General features: G+C 38.0%; 1 protein-coding gene across 2 annotated transcripts in view; it reads right to left on the bottom strand.

The window, feature by feature from the left end:
- LOC139754501 (son of sevenless homolog 1-like) overlaps nucleotides 1-14,689 on the bottom strand; it is a 147,270-nt gene that overhangs the window by 94,474 nt on the left and 38,107 nt on the right. Inside the window, exon 12 of one of the 2 annotated variants that reach the window (XM_071671785.1) lies at nucleotides 10,435-10,542. The exons of the other annotated variant lie outside the window; for it this stretch is intronic. Within the exon in view, the coding sequence (XP_071527886.1) occupies nucleotides 10,435-10,542 (108 nt within the window). The remainder of the gene's footprint in view (nucleotides 1-10,434; nucleotides 10,543-14,689) is intronic. 2 annotated transcript variants of the gene reach the window in all.

The following is a 14,689-nucleotide window of genomic DNA, read 5'->3' as shown; positions in this document are numbered from 1 at the left end:
GTATGTAGCATTTATGGATCTGGAGAAGGCATATGATAGAGTTGATAGAGATGCTCTGTGGAAGGTATTAAGAATATATGGTGTGGGAGGAAAGTTGCTAGAAGCAGTGAAAAGTTTTTATCGAGGATGTAAGGCACGTGTACGTGTAGGAAGAGAGGAAAGTGATTGGTTCTCAGTGAATGTAGGTTTGCGGCAGGGGTGTGTGATGTCTCCATGGTTGTTTAATTTGTTTATGGATGGGGTTGTTAGGGAGGTAAATGCAAGAGTTTTGGAAAGAGGGGCAAGTATGAAGTCTGTTGGGGATGAGAGAGCTTGGGAAGTGAGTCAGTTGTTGTTCGCTGATGATACAGCGCTGGTGGCTGATTCATGTGAGAAACTGCAGAAGCTGGTGACTGAGTTTGGTAAAGTGTGTGGAAGAAGAAAGTTAAGAGTAAATGTGAATAAGAGCAAGGTTATTAGGTACAGTAGGGTTGAGGGTCAAGTCAATTGGGAGGTGAGTTTGAATGGAGAAAAACTGGAGGAAGTGAAGTGTTTTAGATATCTGGGAGTGGATCTGGCAGCGGATGGAACCATGGAAGCGGAAGTGGATCATAGGGTGGGGGAGGGGGCGAAAATTCTGGGGGCCTTGAAGAATGTGTGGAAGTCGAGAACATTATCTCGGAAAGCAAAAATGGGTATGTTTGAAGGAGTAGTGGTTCCAACAATGTTGTATGGTTGCGAGGCGTGGGCTATGGATAGAGTTGTGCGCAGGAGGATGGATGTGCTGGAAATGAGATGTTTGAGGACAATGTGTGGTGTGAGGTGGTTTGATCGAGTGAGTAACGTAAGGGTAAGAGAGATGTGTGGAAATAAAAAGAGCGTGGTTGAGAGAGCAGAAGAGGGTGTTTTGAAGTGGTTTGGGCACATGGAGAGGATGAGTGAGGAAAGATTGACCAAGAGGATATATGTGTCAGAGGTGGAGGGAACAAGGAGAAGAGGGAGACCAAATTGGAGGTGGAAAGATGGAGTGAAAAAGATTTTGTGTGATCGGGGCCTGAACATGCAGGAGGGTGAAAGGAGGGCAAGGAATAGAGTGAATTGGAGCGATGTGGTATACCGGGGTTGACGTGCTGTCAGTGGATTGAATCAAGGCATGTGAAGCGTCTGGGGTAAGCTATGGAAAGCTGTGTAGGTATGTATATTTGCGTGTGTGGACGTATGTATATACATGTGTATGGGGGGGGTTGGGCCATTTCTTTCGTCTGTTTCCTTGCGCTACCTCGCAAACGCAGGAGACAGCGACAAAGTATAATAAAAAAAAAATAAATAATAATAATGATAATAATAATGAGAAGAAGAAGAATGCATTTATCCTTCTTCCCCAAGACACCCTGTTACAGGGTTCATGCAGTGATAAAGGAGTCAGTCATGTCCATCAAGTGGGATCAAACATCAAAAAGCATATTGTTCTATGTGTCTTTGTAGGGCGGGCAGAAGATAACTGAGAAGGGTGTGTGGTGTTCAGTGTCTTTACCATGGAAGTTGCATATTGGGCATGACAGATTTTGGGATATGCTGAATCAGTATTTGTAATAGTGGAGAAAGGTGGTATTCAATGTACATAACAATGCATATCACAAACATGAGTGGGAGGTGTACTTTCAGATGGGCAAATACCAGGTGGAGTGGACTTCAAGCCTGGGTTGGGAGGGTAGTTGATTAGTGCTGGTTGAGTCATTACTTTGTGTATATGATTTGTCAATGTTGCATTTGTTTGGGAAGGGAGGATATAGCAATAATGGTGTATCAGTCCCAAGAATGAGAGGAACTTCCTATAGAGGAAATACTACCTATGTGAGAGACAGCTAGGCTTTTAGAAAAAGAGGTCATGTGTAACAAACTTTTTTTTAAATTTCTAGAAGAGTGAGCTCTATCATAAACTAAAGGGAGGACTGGGAGGAGTATCTGTTTCTGGATGGCCAGAAAGCATTTCAAACTATGCTGTCTAGAAGGACAGTTAACAACGCTGGATCAGATTATATTAGAGAAAAGGAACAAAGGATGCATGCCAGAGGGCCATACTTAAAATGGGTTGAGGTCATCAGTGGAAAACAGCAAGGTTCTCTTCTGGAACCTTTTTCTTTTTTTGATCTATGTGAGATTTGCCAGGAGGTGAGGTATCAAATCTTCCCTACATAAGTTTGCAGATAATGCAAATGACATGAGGGATGCGAAAAGCAGGGAGGATTGCATCAACTTAAAAGAGACTATGAAAAACTACAAAGTTGGTCCGATACACTGCTGATGAAGTTCAACCCAAATCAATGTAATGAAGATGAGTCACAGCAAAAGAATGCCTCAATATGACTATCATCTAACAGAAAATAGGATGCAGGAACCTGTGTGTCAGAAAATCTTGGGAGTCGACATCATCCCTAACCTATTGTCAGAGTCCCACCTTGGTAGTACAGTAAGGAGACCAACTGTTTGCCAGCAAACATCAAAACTGCATTCAAGTTCATGGATTGGGAATTATTCAGCAAGCTGTTCATAGTCTACAAAATAGAAAAGGCCAAAATTAGGCTATGCTTCTCAAGTTTGGTTACTGCATCTACATACATGCAGAGCTTATAGAAGAGAGCCACAAAGTTGGTACCAGAATTAATTGAGATAGGGATAGGGGAGAAAGAATACTTCCCATGTATTCCCTGCGTGTCGTAGAAGGCGACTAAAAGGGAAGGGAGCGGGGGGCTGGAAATCCTCCCCTCTCAATCTTTTTTTTTTTTCTTTTTTTTTTTCCAAAAGAAGGAACAGAGAAAGGGGCCAGGTGAGGATGTTCCCTCTAAGGCCCAGTCCTCTGTTCTTAACGCTACCTCGCTAATGCAGGAAATGGCGAATAGTATGAAGAAGAATGAGTTACAAAGAAAGGTTAAGAGGCCTTAAATCTGCCAAAATTGGAAAAGACAAGGGGGAGGGGTGACATGATAACAAAACTTAAGTTTTCAAAATGGAATGATGATGTAGATAGTTCTACAAGGGATGTAGCGAAAGAACAACAGGAGGACTTAAAATGAACTTAAGCTGAAATTTTGTTAAAAAAAGATGTGAAAAAGTACTTTTATGTATATTAGTGATGGATGAATGAAACAAAATTAATGAAGACTTGGTAAATGTAGACAGCATTAAAAAATCTGAATACTTGCATGATAGTAGAAAATGTTCAAGAGATGTGTATTTTGAGGGACTGTTGAATGTATCAAAAAGAAGGTGGCAGACACAGAGTAATGGGATGAGATGACATGCAAAGTAAGAGTCCTGGTGAATGGTATGGTGAAAAGAGAGGAGGTAATGAAAGCTTCGTTTTAAGATGAAGTGAGCAAAGTGGAAAGGGTGAATAGGTATAGAACAGTTTCTCAAGAAATGGGGTGACAGTGTTGTGACTAGCTGGCCTAACTATTCAACATTCATATGGCCATGGCTGAGGTGCCTGAGAAATGGCAAAATGCATATATATTGCCCTTAAATCAAGGCAAAGGAATATAAGTGAATTTTTGAATTACACAGATATAAGTCTGCTGAATATACCTGGTAAGTTATATGGGGAAAGTGGTTCATGACAGGGTGGTAGCATGCATAGAACATCAGACTGGGGAGGAGCAATGCAGCTTTGGGAGTATTGTATGATGTCTGGGCCAAATTTTTGCTCTGAAGAATTTGTGTGAGAAATTCTTGGATAAGGTAAAACAAATGTATATGACATTGATAGATCTGCAGAAAGCACATGAAAGGGTTGAGGGAGAGACACAGCAGAAAGCACTACAAATAAATGCAGTAAATGGAAAGTTACTAAATGCAGGAAGGAAATTTTACCGGGATAGTATGAGATAAGTGTGAGTGGGAGGGGAGGAGGATTAGAAGTTCTCCACGATGGTAGGTCTGCATCATATATGTGTACTGTCACAGCAGTTGTTTAATCTGTTCATGTGTAGACCAGTGAGGGAGATGAATGGAAAGGTCTTTGAGCAAAGGTCAGGTCTATACAGTATGGTGAGGGTGGAGGTCATGAGCAATCAATAAGTTGACACTTGAAGGTGACACAGCTCTAGTGGCAGGCACCATAGAAAACTCTGGATGCTAATAAAAGAGTCTGGGAGAGTGTGCATAAGGAGTAAGTTGAGAGAAGAGTGAAAAAAGTAAGGCGTAGAATACTTCCCACGTATTCCCTGCATGTTGAAGAAGGCAGCTAAAGGGAAGGGAGTGGGGGGCTGGAAATTCTCCCCTCCTGTTTTTTCTACTTTTCCAAAAAAAGGAACAGAGAAAGTTCAGTCCTCTATCAAAACGCAGCCTTGCTGATGTGAGAAATGGCGAATATGCATGAAAAAAAGAATGAAAAAATAATAATAATAAGGACAATGTGTGGTGTGAGGTGGTTTGATCGAGTAAGTAACGTAAGGGTAAGAGAGATGTGTGGAAATAAAAAGAGCGTGGTTGAGAGAGCAGAAGAGGGTGTTTTGAAATGGTTTGGTCACATGGAGAGAATGAGTGAGGAAAGATTGACCAAGAGGATATATGTGTCGGAGGTGGAGGGAACGAGGAGAAGAGGGAGACCAAATTGGAGGTGGAAAGATGGAGTGAAAAAGATTTTGTGTGATCGGGGCCTGAACATGCAGGAGGGTGTAAGGAGGGCAAGGAATAGAGTGAATTGGAGCGATGTGGTATACCGGGGTTGACGTGCTGTCAGTGGATTGTATCAAGGCATGTGAAGCATCTGGGGTAAACCATGGAAAGCTGTGTAGGTATGTATATTTGCGTGTGTGGACGTATGTATATACATGTGTATGGGGGTGGGTTGGGCCATTTCTTTCGTCTGTTTCCTTGCGCTACCTCGCAAACGCGGGAGACAGCGACAAAAAAAAAAAAAATAATAATAATAATAATAATAATAACAATAACTAATAAAATAAATAAATATAAATAATAATATTAATAATAATCCACGAGAACAGGGGAGAAAGAAAACTACCTCAATATATGCATGTTGCAGAGGGTGAATAAGTGGTTCTGAAAGAGGAAGGGCTTAGAAATCCTCCCTTCTTGAATTAAGACTTTCTAAAGGAAACAGGAAGAAAGTGAGTATACTTACTTAAAGGTTTGTTCTTGATGCTGCCTCTATAGTGGGAAAGGTTAGAAAAAAATATGTTTCTAATAATATACATCCCCATGTCTCCAACTTAGTTGGGGCCTAGCTGAATTCAGATAGGCAAAAAATTCCATCAAGTGAAACTTATAAAAAAGAATGTTCCAGAATTCTGGAATAGACTGAGCAAATTTGACTTGTACTCACCAAGTGGAGGGCTTTACTGGTGCTCATGGATAAGGTAGTTGTACTGTAGTGCAGATTAATACTTGGTGGCTTGGATGTGAGAGAATGTGAACATGAGGTACGAGTGCTCGGACAGGTTCTTCACTTTTAACCGATTTCATATATGTTTTCAAATGCCTTAACGCAGCTAAAATTTCTTGATCAACCAACAGAAAAACTCCAAACCTCTTTGATCTCACAACATCTCATTAAAAACTTTGCTTTCTAACAGGCCAATCTGCAGCATATACATACATATTCTCTCCCTCCCTCTCTCTCACTTCACGAGCAAAATCAACTGGATAGAACATAGTAACAACCATGAAAGGCTGAAAGAACTGCATTGAATGGAGAAGAGAAAAAATATGAAAACCTATGCATGGAAATTAATTGAAGGTACAAATAAAAAGTGGTAAACTTGAAAGCTTCTCCACAAAGAAGCTACAGAGATATTAGCTCTTCTAGCATAACATGGAACATACCAAAAATTAATCAAACAAAATTATACGACAATCTAACCAGGAATGAAGACTACATTCAATATACAAGGGAAATTAAGAACTATCTAAGGAATAATAAGAGAAACACTGTAAAGAATGCTTGATATGTGGTTGAAGTCAGTCCCACACGAACCAAGAACAGACTGTTTTGTAATGCAGGTGGTAACTGCAATAAATCATCTTATTCAACGAGCAAGACGTGCAGTGAGCACTTTGCGCAAGCCCTATGATTATGGCTAAATCCCATAGTAGGTACTCATAGGTAGGTCTGTAGTATCTCTCTTGCAGAAACACTCCTCTTTCCAGTTGGTATATCAATCAAACTTTTGCTATATACTTAGTGCAATGTGCTTCCTACCTCTACCAGAAGAGTCACTGTCCTATCCACTAGGGAGATGCTTTTATAAGGGACTAGTATGGTCAAATGATGGAAAAACTGAGTCACCATAGAGTCCTACTGATTCACAGACACAGAGAATCACATAATAATACCCTGCGATGATCAAATAAATGTATCACACTTATTCTCTGCTCAAGGTTAAAGCTTGCTGATAAGAAGTGATGTACAAAACTTCTAGTGGAACTCTGCATTGCAATTTAGAAGCAACAGCTGGAAAGCATGGCAAGTGCTCTAGCCATGTACACAGTGGGTAGTGGAAGGCAAAAGGTGATGATGACTTGGGTTAATTACAACTGCACTTCAAACTATCTCATGTTTTGTAATTATTCCAGTCCTTCATTAGGATCTTGAGCCCTTTGAGTCATATGAAGATGTACATTCCAGGTGTGTTATGCATCATACCAGAGATGTACATTCCAGGTGTGCTATGACATATGGCACAGACTACTCATAAAATGTAGCAAATGCCTTCCCTGTAAGCATGTACTATTTACCCCTATAAATGATGAACACTACTCAAGCTACCTTACTGATCATATGATCAATATGAGGGATGCAGTTCTGAAAGGACATAATATACAACCCTAATATAAGAATATCAACTTGTAAAGCACTACTGTGCAATTAACATAAGAGAATCTACAAGTGTTCTTAGTGAAGGTCTCCCTTGCCATCTTCAAGTTTCATTCATGGTCTTGATGACTCCCTATCATATTATTAATGCCCCTTATCTACCAAATGCAAAACATTTCCTCCAGGGTTTATGAATCAATTACATGTACAGCAAAAGATTCTCCATGATGATAGTAACAACAATGACCTTTCACATTATAAGTGCTACATCAATGTTCCACATTTGCAACAGCTATATAAACACTGCTGGAATATTCAATATGACAACTATCAGCCTTACCTTGGTTTTAAAATGCTTATATGTTAAATCATGTTCAATGGTCACAGAAGCAAACACATTACATCATTTTTCAGCAGCTTCATGATCATTTGATCTTCGTCTACAAAATACATCAAGCCTTCTAATGCCAAGGCAAAGCTTAAAATAACCCATTCAACCATCAGGAAAAGAACACTTATTTGTCAAGTTCATTTTAACATAAAAATCTCTAGCTTTATAATTCGTATACTGTACCTTATTTTTCTTTGAATATACCTTACGTATATATCAACACGTCCAACATATACATTATGATTCTGATTAAAAATAATCTTGATTAGATGTTATTCTTGAGCCTTAAGAAGACAATAATGCCATAAAAAGCTATTCTTGAGCCTTAAGGAGACAGTAATGCCATAGAAAGTTAAGCAATAAATGAAAATTCAAAATGTGCAAAATGCTTCAAAGATTTGGTAATCAAATGGAAGAATAATGCCAAATCTGAATTTCTATCATTTCATGAATATCATAAATGGTGAGTGTCAGATGGCTGATTACATACAATGCACTGTCTTGAAAGTTTTAGTACATACATTCTTTCATAATCTTTGCACAGTACTCAGATTTTTTATTCGGATATGTACAACATAATAATTCATACAGATGTTTGGTAAACTCCCCTACAAGGACACAGGAGTCCATGAGGCCAGGCCCTTCATATGCCACTTGATATGAATTTCTTTTTCCATTTTCTCTGTTTAATCATTACCATGCTACAGCTACTGTATAACTAAATCAATAAAGTAACAGTGAAGTCATTCAGTCTTACCAGAAAGTCAACTCAGAGCCAAGACCTCCTGGCTGTAAATTGAGTCTATGACCACAGAAAACTGACTCAAAAACTTCCCTCACATACACATACACACACACACACTACACTCATAAACAGAATATTACAAGGTATTCACCAACATAAGGCTCATGGTTCATATGAAATCTCTTCGTATGTGCTGATGATGTCTGCTGATACACTAAACAAAACATTTGAAAATGTTTTAGATGTCACTCGAGAAAGGTAAAGTGCCAGGGGAGTGCAAGATGGCAAATATAATACTCCTCTATAAGAAAAGATACCACTACAGACTGATTTCCCAGAAGAAAGTGGTCCGTAAAGCACCAGAAATGATAAAAAGAAAGCAAATGAACATTTTTTTTCATCAGAGGCTCCAGTCATGGATAAAACTCCACATCAAGGATGAGCCTAATTGAAATACATAGAAAGGTTCAAGAAAAAGATAAAAAAAAGGAGACAAGGGATAGTATCCATGAATTGTGGAGGAAGTGAAAACCTGTCTTTCAAAATGTGCCATATCACAGTCACTAGGAAAGACATGAGAGGATCGAGTCCCAAAGCTTCGAGGTATAGGGAAAGAAACAGTCATCAAAATGGCCCACCCTTCAGTTGCCAATGGCCACAGAGTAATCACGGCATGCTGAATACTGTCAAGTATTGCATCCAGCTTTCAAGAGTAAATTCCAAAGAAACACCTACAGTGAAGAAAAGTGAGCCATCATTGTGGCATAGGCAAGCAGGTCAAAGTTTGAAGTTATCCTAAGAAAGTTTTTAAGTTGAACCACTTTTGACTCAACTCTGTCCTGATAGGATGTAGAACTAGAGCCATCTCAGATGTGAGAGTAGTACTCCATACATGAACTGATCAATTCTTTGTATAGATAGAGCAACTATTTGGAAGAAAAGATATTTCAACACCCAAACAGGACTCCCAGTTTCTTATTAGTCAAGAGGTGGCATTAAAGAACCATCATAGGCAAGAGAAATTTTTGATAGAGAGATGAGTAGAGACTGGTCTTGGAGGCATTAAACTTAACCAGTTTCATCTACCCCATCGAGACATCACTTCTCTTAATTCTGGTAGTCTTTATTGCCATCCTCTGGACCTTCTCTCTAAGCTTCTTTTGATGCTATGACCAAACTTGAGAAGCATATTCTAGTTTTGGCCTAATGTATGAAGTGACAGCTTGTTAAATATCTCCTTATCTGTGAACATTAATGTACGTCTATTATTTCTTGACAGATAGTTAATCTTCATAAACATTCTCCTAGTATAGGGATCTGGTAACAAGTTAAGGATAAAATCAACTCCCAAGTCTCTCTCACACAAATTCCTGCAGCCTACTTCATACTAATCATATCAAAACCTTATATTGCTGTGATCCATCTCCATAACTGTATACTTAAACAGGTTGACTATATTTTTCATCAATCATGTATCATGCTAATTCTGGAATCTGACTGCTGAAGCAATCCTCCTCCCTTTTTACTTCCCTAATGACCTTTGCATTGCTTGCAAACATATTCAGGTACAAGTCCATACCTTCAGGCAAGTCATTCACATATATCAAAGAGAGTAACAGTTCTAAAATAGAAGCCTGTGGCACTTTGCTGATGACCTCGATCCATTAAGAGAAGGTTCCTTGTTTCCTTCCACTACTTGTGGCACTTTGCTGATGACCTTGATCCATTAAGAGAAGGTTCCTTGTTTCCTTCTACTAAGATAATCTATCCACAGAATGAGTCTCCCCCTTATTCCTGCCTGGTAATCCAGCTTCTTAACCAAACTTCCTACCAATCCTAATACAAGCAATCCACCCAGCCTTCCCTTCTGTCTGAGACTTCCCTTCTGTCTGAGACAGACTCAAAATCTCATCATTTAATCACTTATTTTGACTATACAGGAAGGAGTTTTACACCCATGGAGCCCCATCTCTTGAACACTCTCTACAATCATAGAACTTCTTAAATTTATCTATGCTGTCTTCATTAACCATGTCCTTAGTCATTCTATTACATTCATCTACCACTCTTGTACTATAAAAGTACTTCTTTACATATTCAATAAAAGATTCTTTCACTTTTCCTACATCTCAAAGAACTGCTCACAGTCCATATCATCAATCTGCTTTAAAACCTTAAAAGTTGAGATCATCTCATTGTGTGTGTGTGTGTGTATGTGTGTGTGTGTGTGTGTGTGTGTGTGTATCAGTTTACAGAAGACTTATTCTGTCATACTGTGACACTCGTGTACTTTTTCTTTTTTTTCTTAAACTTTTAAGAGGCTCTTTTCTCTCTCGTACAGGCTGATTCAACTTTATAACTGCTTTTGCACCCTGCCAGGCCCACTTCATAAACAAATCATTAAGAGTAAAGTAAAAAAAAAAAAAACAAGTGGGAAGCTTGTGCAAGTGCAGAAGCAGGGTATCCCAATGCACATGCACCTACCTGCCACCTGGCTTCCTTAGAGCTCCTTGCCTCAGTCCGAGTGGCCACCAGATACATCATGCCAACTAGCTGGGAGGAGGTAGAAACCCAACCTACTGCTGAATCAGCCTGCACAAGAAAGAAAGTGATTAAACATGAGTTAATGAAGGTCAAATCTACCTAGTCTTGACAGCAGTAACCTAACAAATTCATCCAAGTAATGGAGTATGGAAAAGAAATCTTGCAACATTTCCCTTTAAACATACATCAGCAGAAAATACTGGTAAACGGGCTTAGCACTGTATACTGAAGTATACAATCCAGAATCATCATCATCAACAGATGGAGTATCCTCATTAAGAGGAAATTAAGGACCTCCAGGAGAAATACACAGTAAATTCAGAGGAAAGGATTCATATTTTTCAAAAAAAACAGAGGTAAGAAGAAAAAATGCATAGCTTTTGAATAAAAAAAAAATGAGAAGAAAAACCTTATCTTGGTATCATCATCAAATTAAGGCCTGCAATAAGCAAATAATGTGCAAGCCTATAAAACTGTTACATGATAACAGAAAAATAATTTGATGAGAATAATACTTTCTAACCACTTTCATAAAATCAACTGAAAACAGCATTCTTATCAAAAGAAAGGAAAGTAATATGATCTTGCAAAAGAGTACAGTGTAATCCTAAAGAATCATACATCGTTCTTCATCAAATAAATCCAGAAAGCTGTAACTGCAACTCTTATGCATTAATAAGTCCAAAATTTGGTAGAAACATCATTCTGAAGAAAGCAACCCTGGCCAGGAATCCCACTGTTTTTCCTGGTAAGGTAATAATTTTACCAATACTCACCCCCAGAAAAAACGGAAGACGAAGTCTTCACTAACATCCTCCAAAGACTGAACACGACTGCCTTAAGGTTAAGCCTCATAAAAGATAAACATAGACACAGCTCCTACTAACAGGAAAATCTTTCAAAAAAGAGAATTAACTTATACCATACAGCTTTGTAAGCTAAAAGATAAAGCAGTTCTACATCTAACCAAACTCTACATCCTGCCTCAGAAGAACATCTAAGGATATAACAGCTGATGAAACCAAGTTTAAAATCAACATCTATCAACTATTTAGAATTGATATATAAATCTCTTCTTTCATTCAAAAATACCAATTAAAAATTCCAGCTGTACAATTAATTATGAAAAAAGTTCTTGTTCAAACTCCTAGAATAACACTCTAACCAAATGTGAATCTTATGATTGTGAGCAAGGATTATCCCCCTCGTTACCATATGAAGGTGAAGCATTAACACCGCCTAGAGCACAATTACCTGCTTAAAGGAATCAGATAAAACTGATTACATTATGTTTTGCTGCAAAGGAAAATGGGGAGCCAATGAATGATGTGACCTGGAAGCAATACAGTGAAAATAAGGGCTGAGGAAAAAATGGGTTGTCTGAGGAAGTGAAGAACAAAAAAAGATGCCTAACAGCAATGAGTATAGTGAACTGCGTAAGATGTATGTAGGAACTATCTACTATTCAATAACTAAGAAAATCTGGGTTGTCACTTGCAGCTGGAAAAAAGAAAGTTGAGGGACAAAAGGTAAGATTCTGCATATCAAAATGATGGTAATCAAGATTTCAACAAAGACCTTAATGAATCTCAGAACTCAGTTCAATGAGCTATAGGTTAGAAACTGAAAAGAAGCTATAAGAAGACATTATCCCTTTTCAAAACAGTATAAAAAAAGGCAAACTCCAGATAAGAGAAGATAAAAGTAAGAATTTTGCAGACCTCTTCCAAATCACTTATTTCTGGTTAGCTGAAGTCTCTACATTCTACTGAGAAGAAATAGACTTTCAAAGATCAATTAACTAGTTCAAAGGAAAACAAAAATTTACAACACTTTTCATACAGAACCACTAATTCATGGAAAGACAAAAACCAGTTTCTCTTTCAGAAATGACAAATCAAGAAAATGGAAAAGCAGAGAGAGGGGCTACTTAAAAGCTTACTTTAATCTCTAAATCTAATGTCTACCAGAAAATTATTTTATATGTCTGAACAAGGAATTACTTAGCATGAGAAGAATTACCAAGGTTCCACCATTAAGGTAGGTACCTTATGCCTGCTAAAACCTCATCACATACGTGTACTATTCTGAATCTGAAGAGAAAGCAAGGAAACTACTTGAAAAACAAATTGGCAAGGGTCTGTCTAAAGCTATAAAGAGCCTAAATCCATGTTCTAAAGATCAAGGACTTGTATGACATACCATAAAACCAAAAGCTGCATAAGTGGTTATAAGGCTTTCCACTGGGATTGACTTAAACCTAAGACATATATCTTGAGGCTCTGGGGCTCTCAAATCACTGGAAATTGGATCACTAAGTATCTAAAATAGATCCCTACATACATGAACTTCAGACAAAAAATGATGTGACTAAATTCCATAAAATATGAACTGAAAAAGATAAAATGTAACAAAAGTAGTGGTGCAGTAAAGCTAAAAAAAACATGGTGAATCTCTTTCAAAAAGGATCATCAAAACAAATCAAAATAATAGTAGCAGAATTAGAACTCTCCTAGAAAGCATCTCCACCCTACCAAAAGATACCAGTCTCTTATCACCAGATATCAAGAAAAATGGAAGAGGCTACTTCCTCAGGATGAACAGCCAAACAAAGAAAAGTCAGACTGTTTGTAACCAGTAAAACAAGGGACATACATAAACATCGACATTGTTGACAAGCAATTACTACATGAACACAAATACAATACAAAAATTACAAATTTCAAAATACTAAATAAGTAAAGTTCAAGCCCATAAAATGCTGGCGATTAGCGATCAAAAACATTCAAAAATTCAAAAATCGTATGAAATCACAAAATTCAGAAATGTATCTTCAGTCTGCAATATCATTCAATATCTGATTATACTCTGGAAATCAAATACATGTTGCTGCTCTGGACTAACTCATCCTGCGGAATCTAGTGACGAGACTGGATCTATCATGAAGAAAGTACCTTCACTATAATGAAAGTCTTACAAAATATGATGTATATGACAGTGGATTTAATACCACACGTCAAAAAAATGCCAAAACTAAAAAAATTCTCAATCAATAAGACTCAGTCAATTTCTGTCATACTATCTTCATCCCCTAAGGCTTAAAGGGCCTTGACCACTTGTGGTAAAAAATTATGACAAAATAAAACTAAAAAAGTAGTTTTATTCTTTCTTTGATATTCTTCTTATCTCACCTCATCACAGAAGAAAAGCTTAAACAGCTTCACATTCTAAATCCCTCCCCATATTTTGCTTATATATGCGCTGCATGCACAAATATACTCTTGATTCTTGAAGGAGTACCTAAATTTTTCAGGCAACATACATAATGTGGCAACATTCCCTTCCATCACAGGGCTTCAGAGCAATGAAAAGACATCCAGTTTGAGTTCTTGAGTGCTATAGATATAAGCTTATCTTTAACCTTAAATGTCAAGAGTCATAAACAAATGACTGTCATAGTAGACCACAGGAGTGATCAAATGAGCATTATTATTCACAGGCATCTTTTTGAAGTGATAACTGACATCATCTAATTTGTATGGTTATAGATGTCACTTTTGTCATATCCCTTAAGTGGGTATCAAGTGGGTGGAGGCTAAGTTACATCTCAAGCGATGAGAATGGTTGATATATAATCCATTATTACTCATAGTACCTCTGTCTCCCAGCATAGCTGTAATGAAATCAACACACCATGAAAATAAGTAGACCATCACTCCCTGTGAGAAGTGGTGATGAAGAACCAAAATCCGGTGAGTCAGATATAGAAATGTGTGAACAAGAATATGAAGATGACGTGCAGAGTGTGAGTCTCAGTGAGGATGGAGTAGACAAGGATGCTAGCATTCATGTGAAAGGTGGAAGAGTACAGGCAAGCGCATAATATGGGCCAAGTGCAAGCAAGCATGGTTGCAGAGATATACAGGCTTTGTGAGGATGGATAGTACAGTTTCCTTACCAAAATGTGCCTAATTCACAGACAAAAATGCTGAAATTTGTGATGACTGGTGTTGATGAAAATGCAGAAAAACCTTCATTTTTGGAGCAGTACTTTGAGGGAAACCTAATGGAACACATTATGAAAATTCACCATAAACACAGAGGTGGCATAATAAAACTGTGAGTAAACCCTCTATGTTTTGGGCATTAGTTTTGCTTCTGCTACACTAAAAGAAAAAGATAGATGAGTACTAGA

Source organism: Panulirus ornatus, chromosome 2 (genome assembly GCF_036320965.1).
Source record: "Panulirus ornatus isolate Po-2019 chromosome 2, ASM3632096v1, whole genome shotgun sequence".
NCBI lineage: Eukaryota > Metazoa > Arthropoda > Malacostraca > Decapoda > Palinuridae > Panulirus > Panulirus ornatus.
This window is presented reverse-complemented; position numbering and strand designations above follow the sequence as displayed.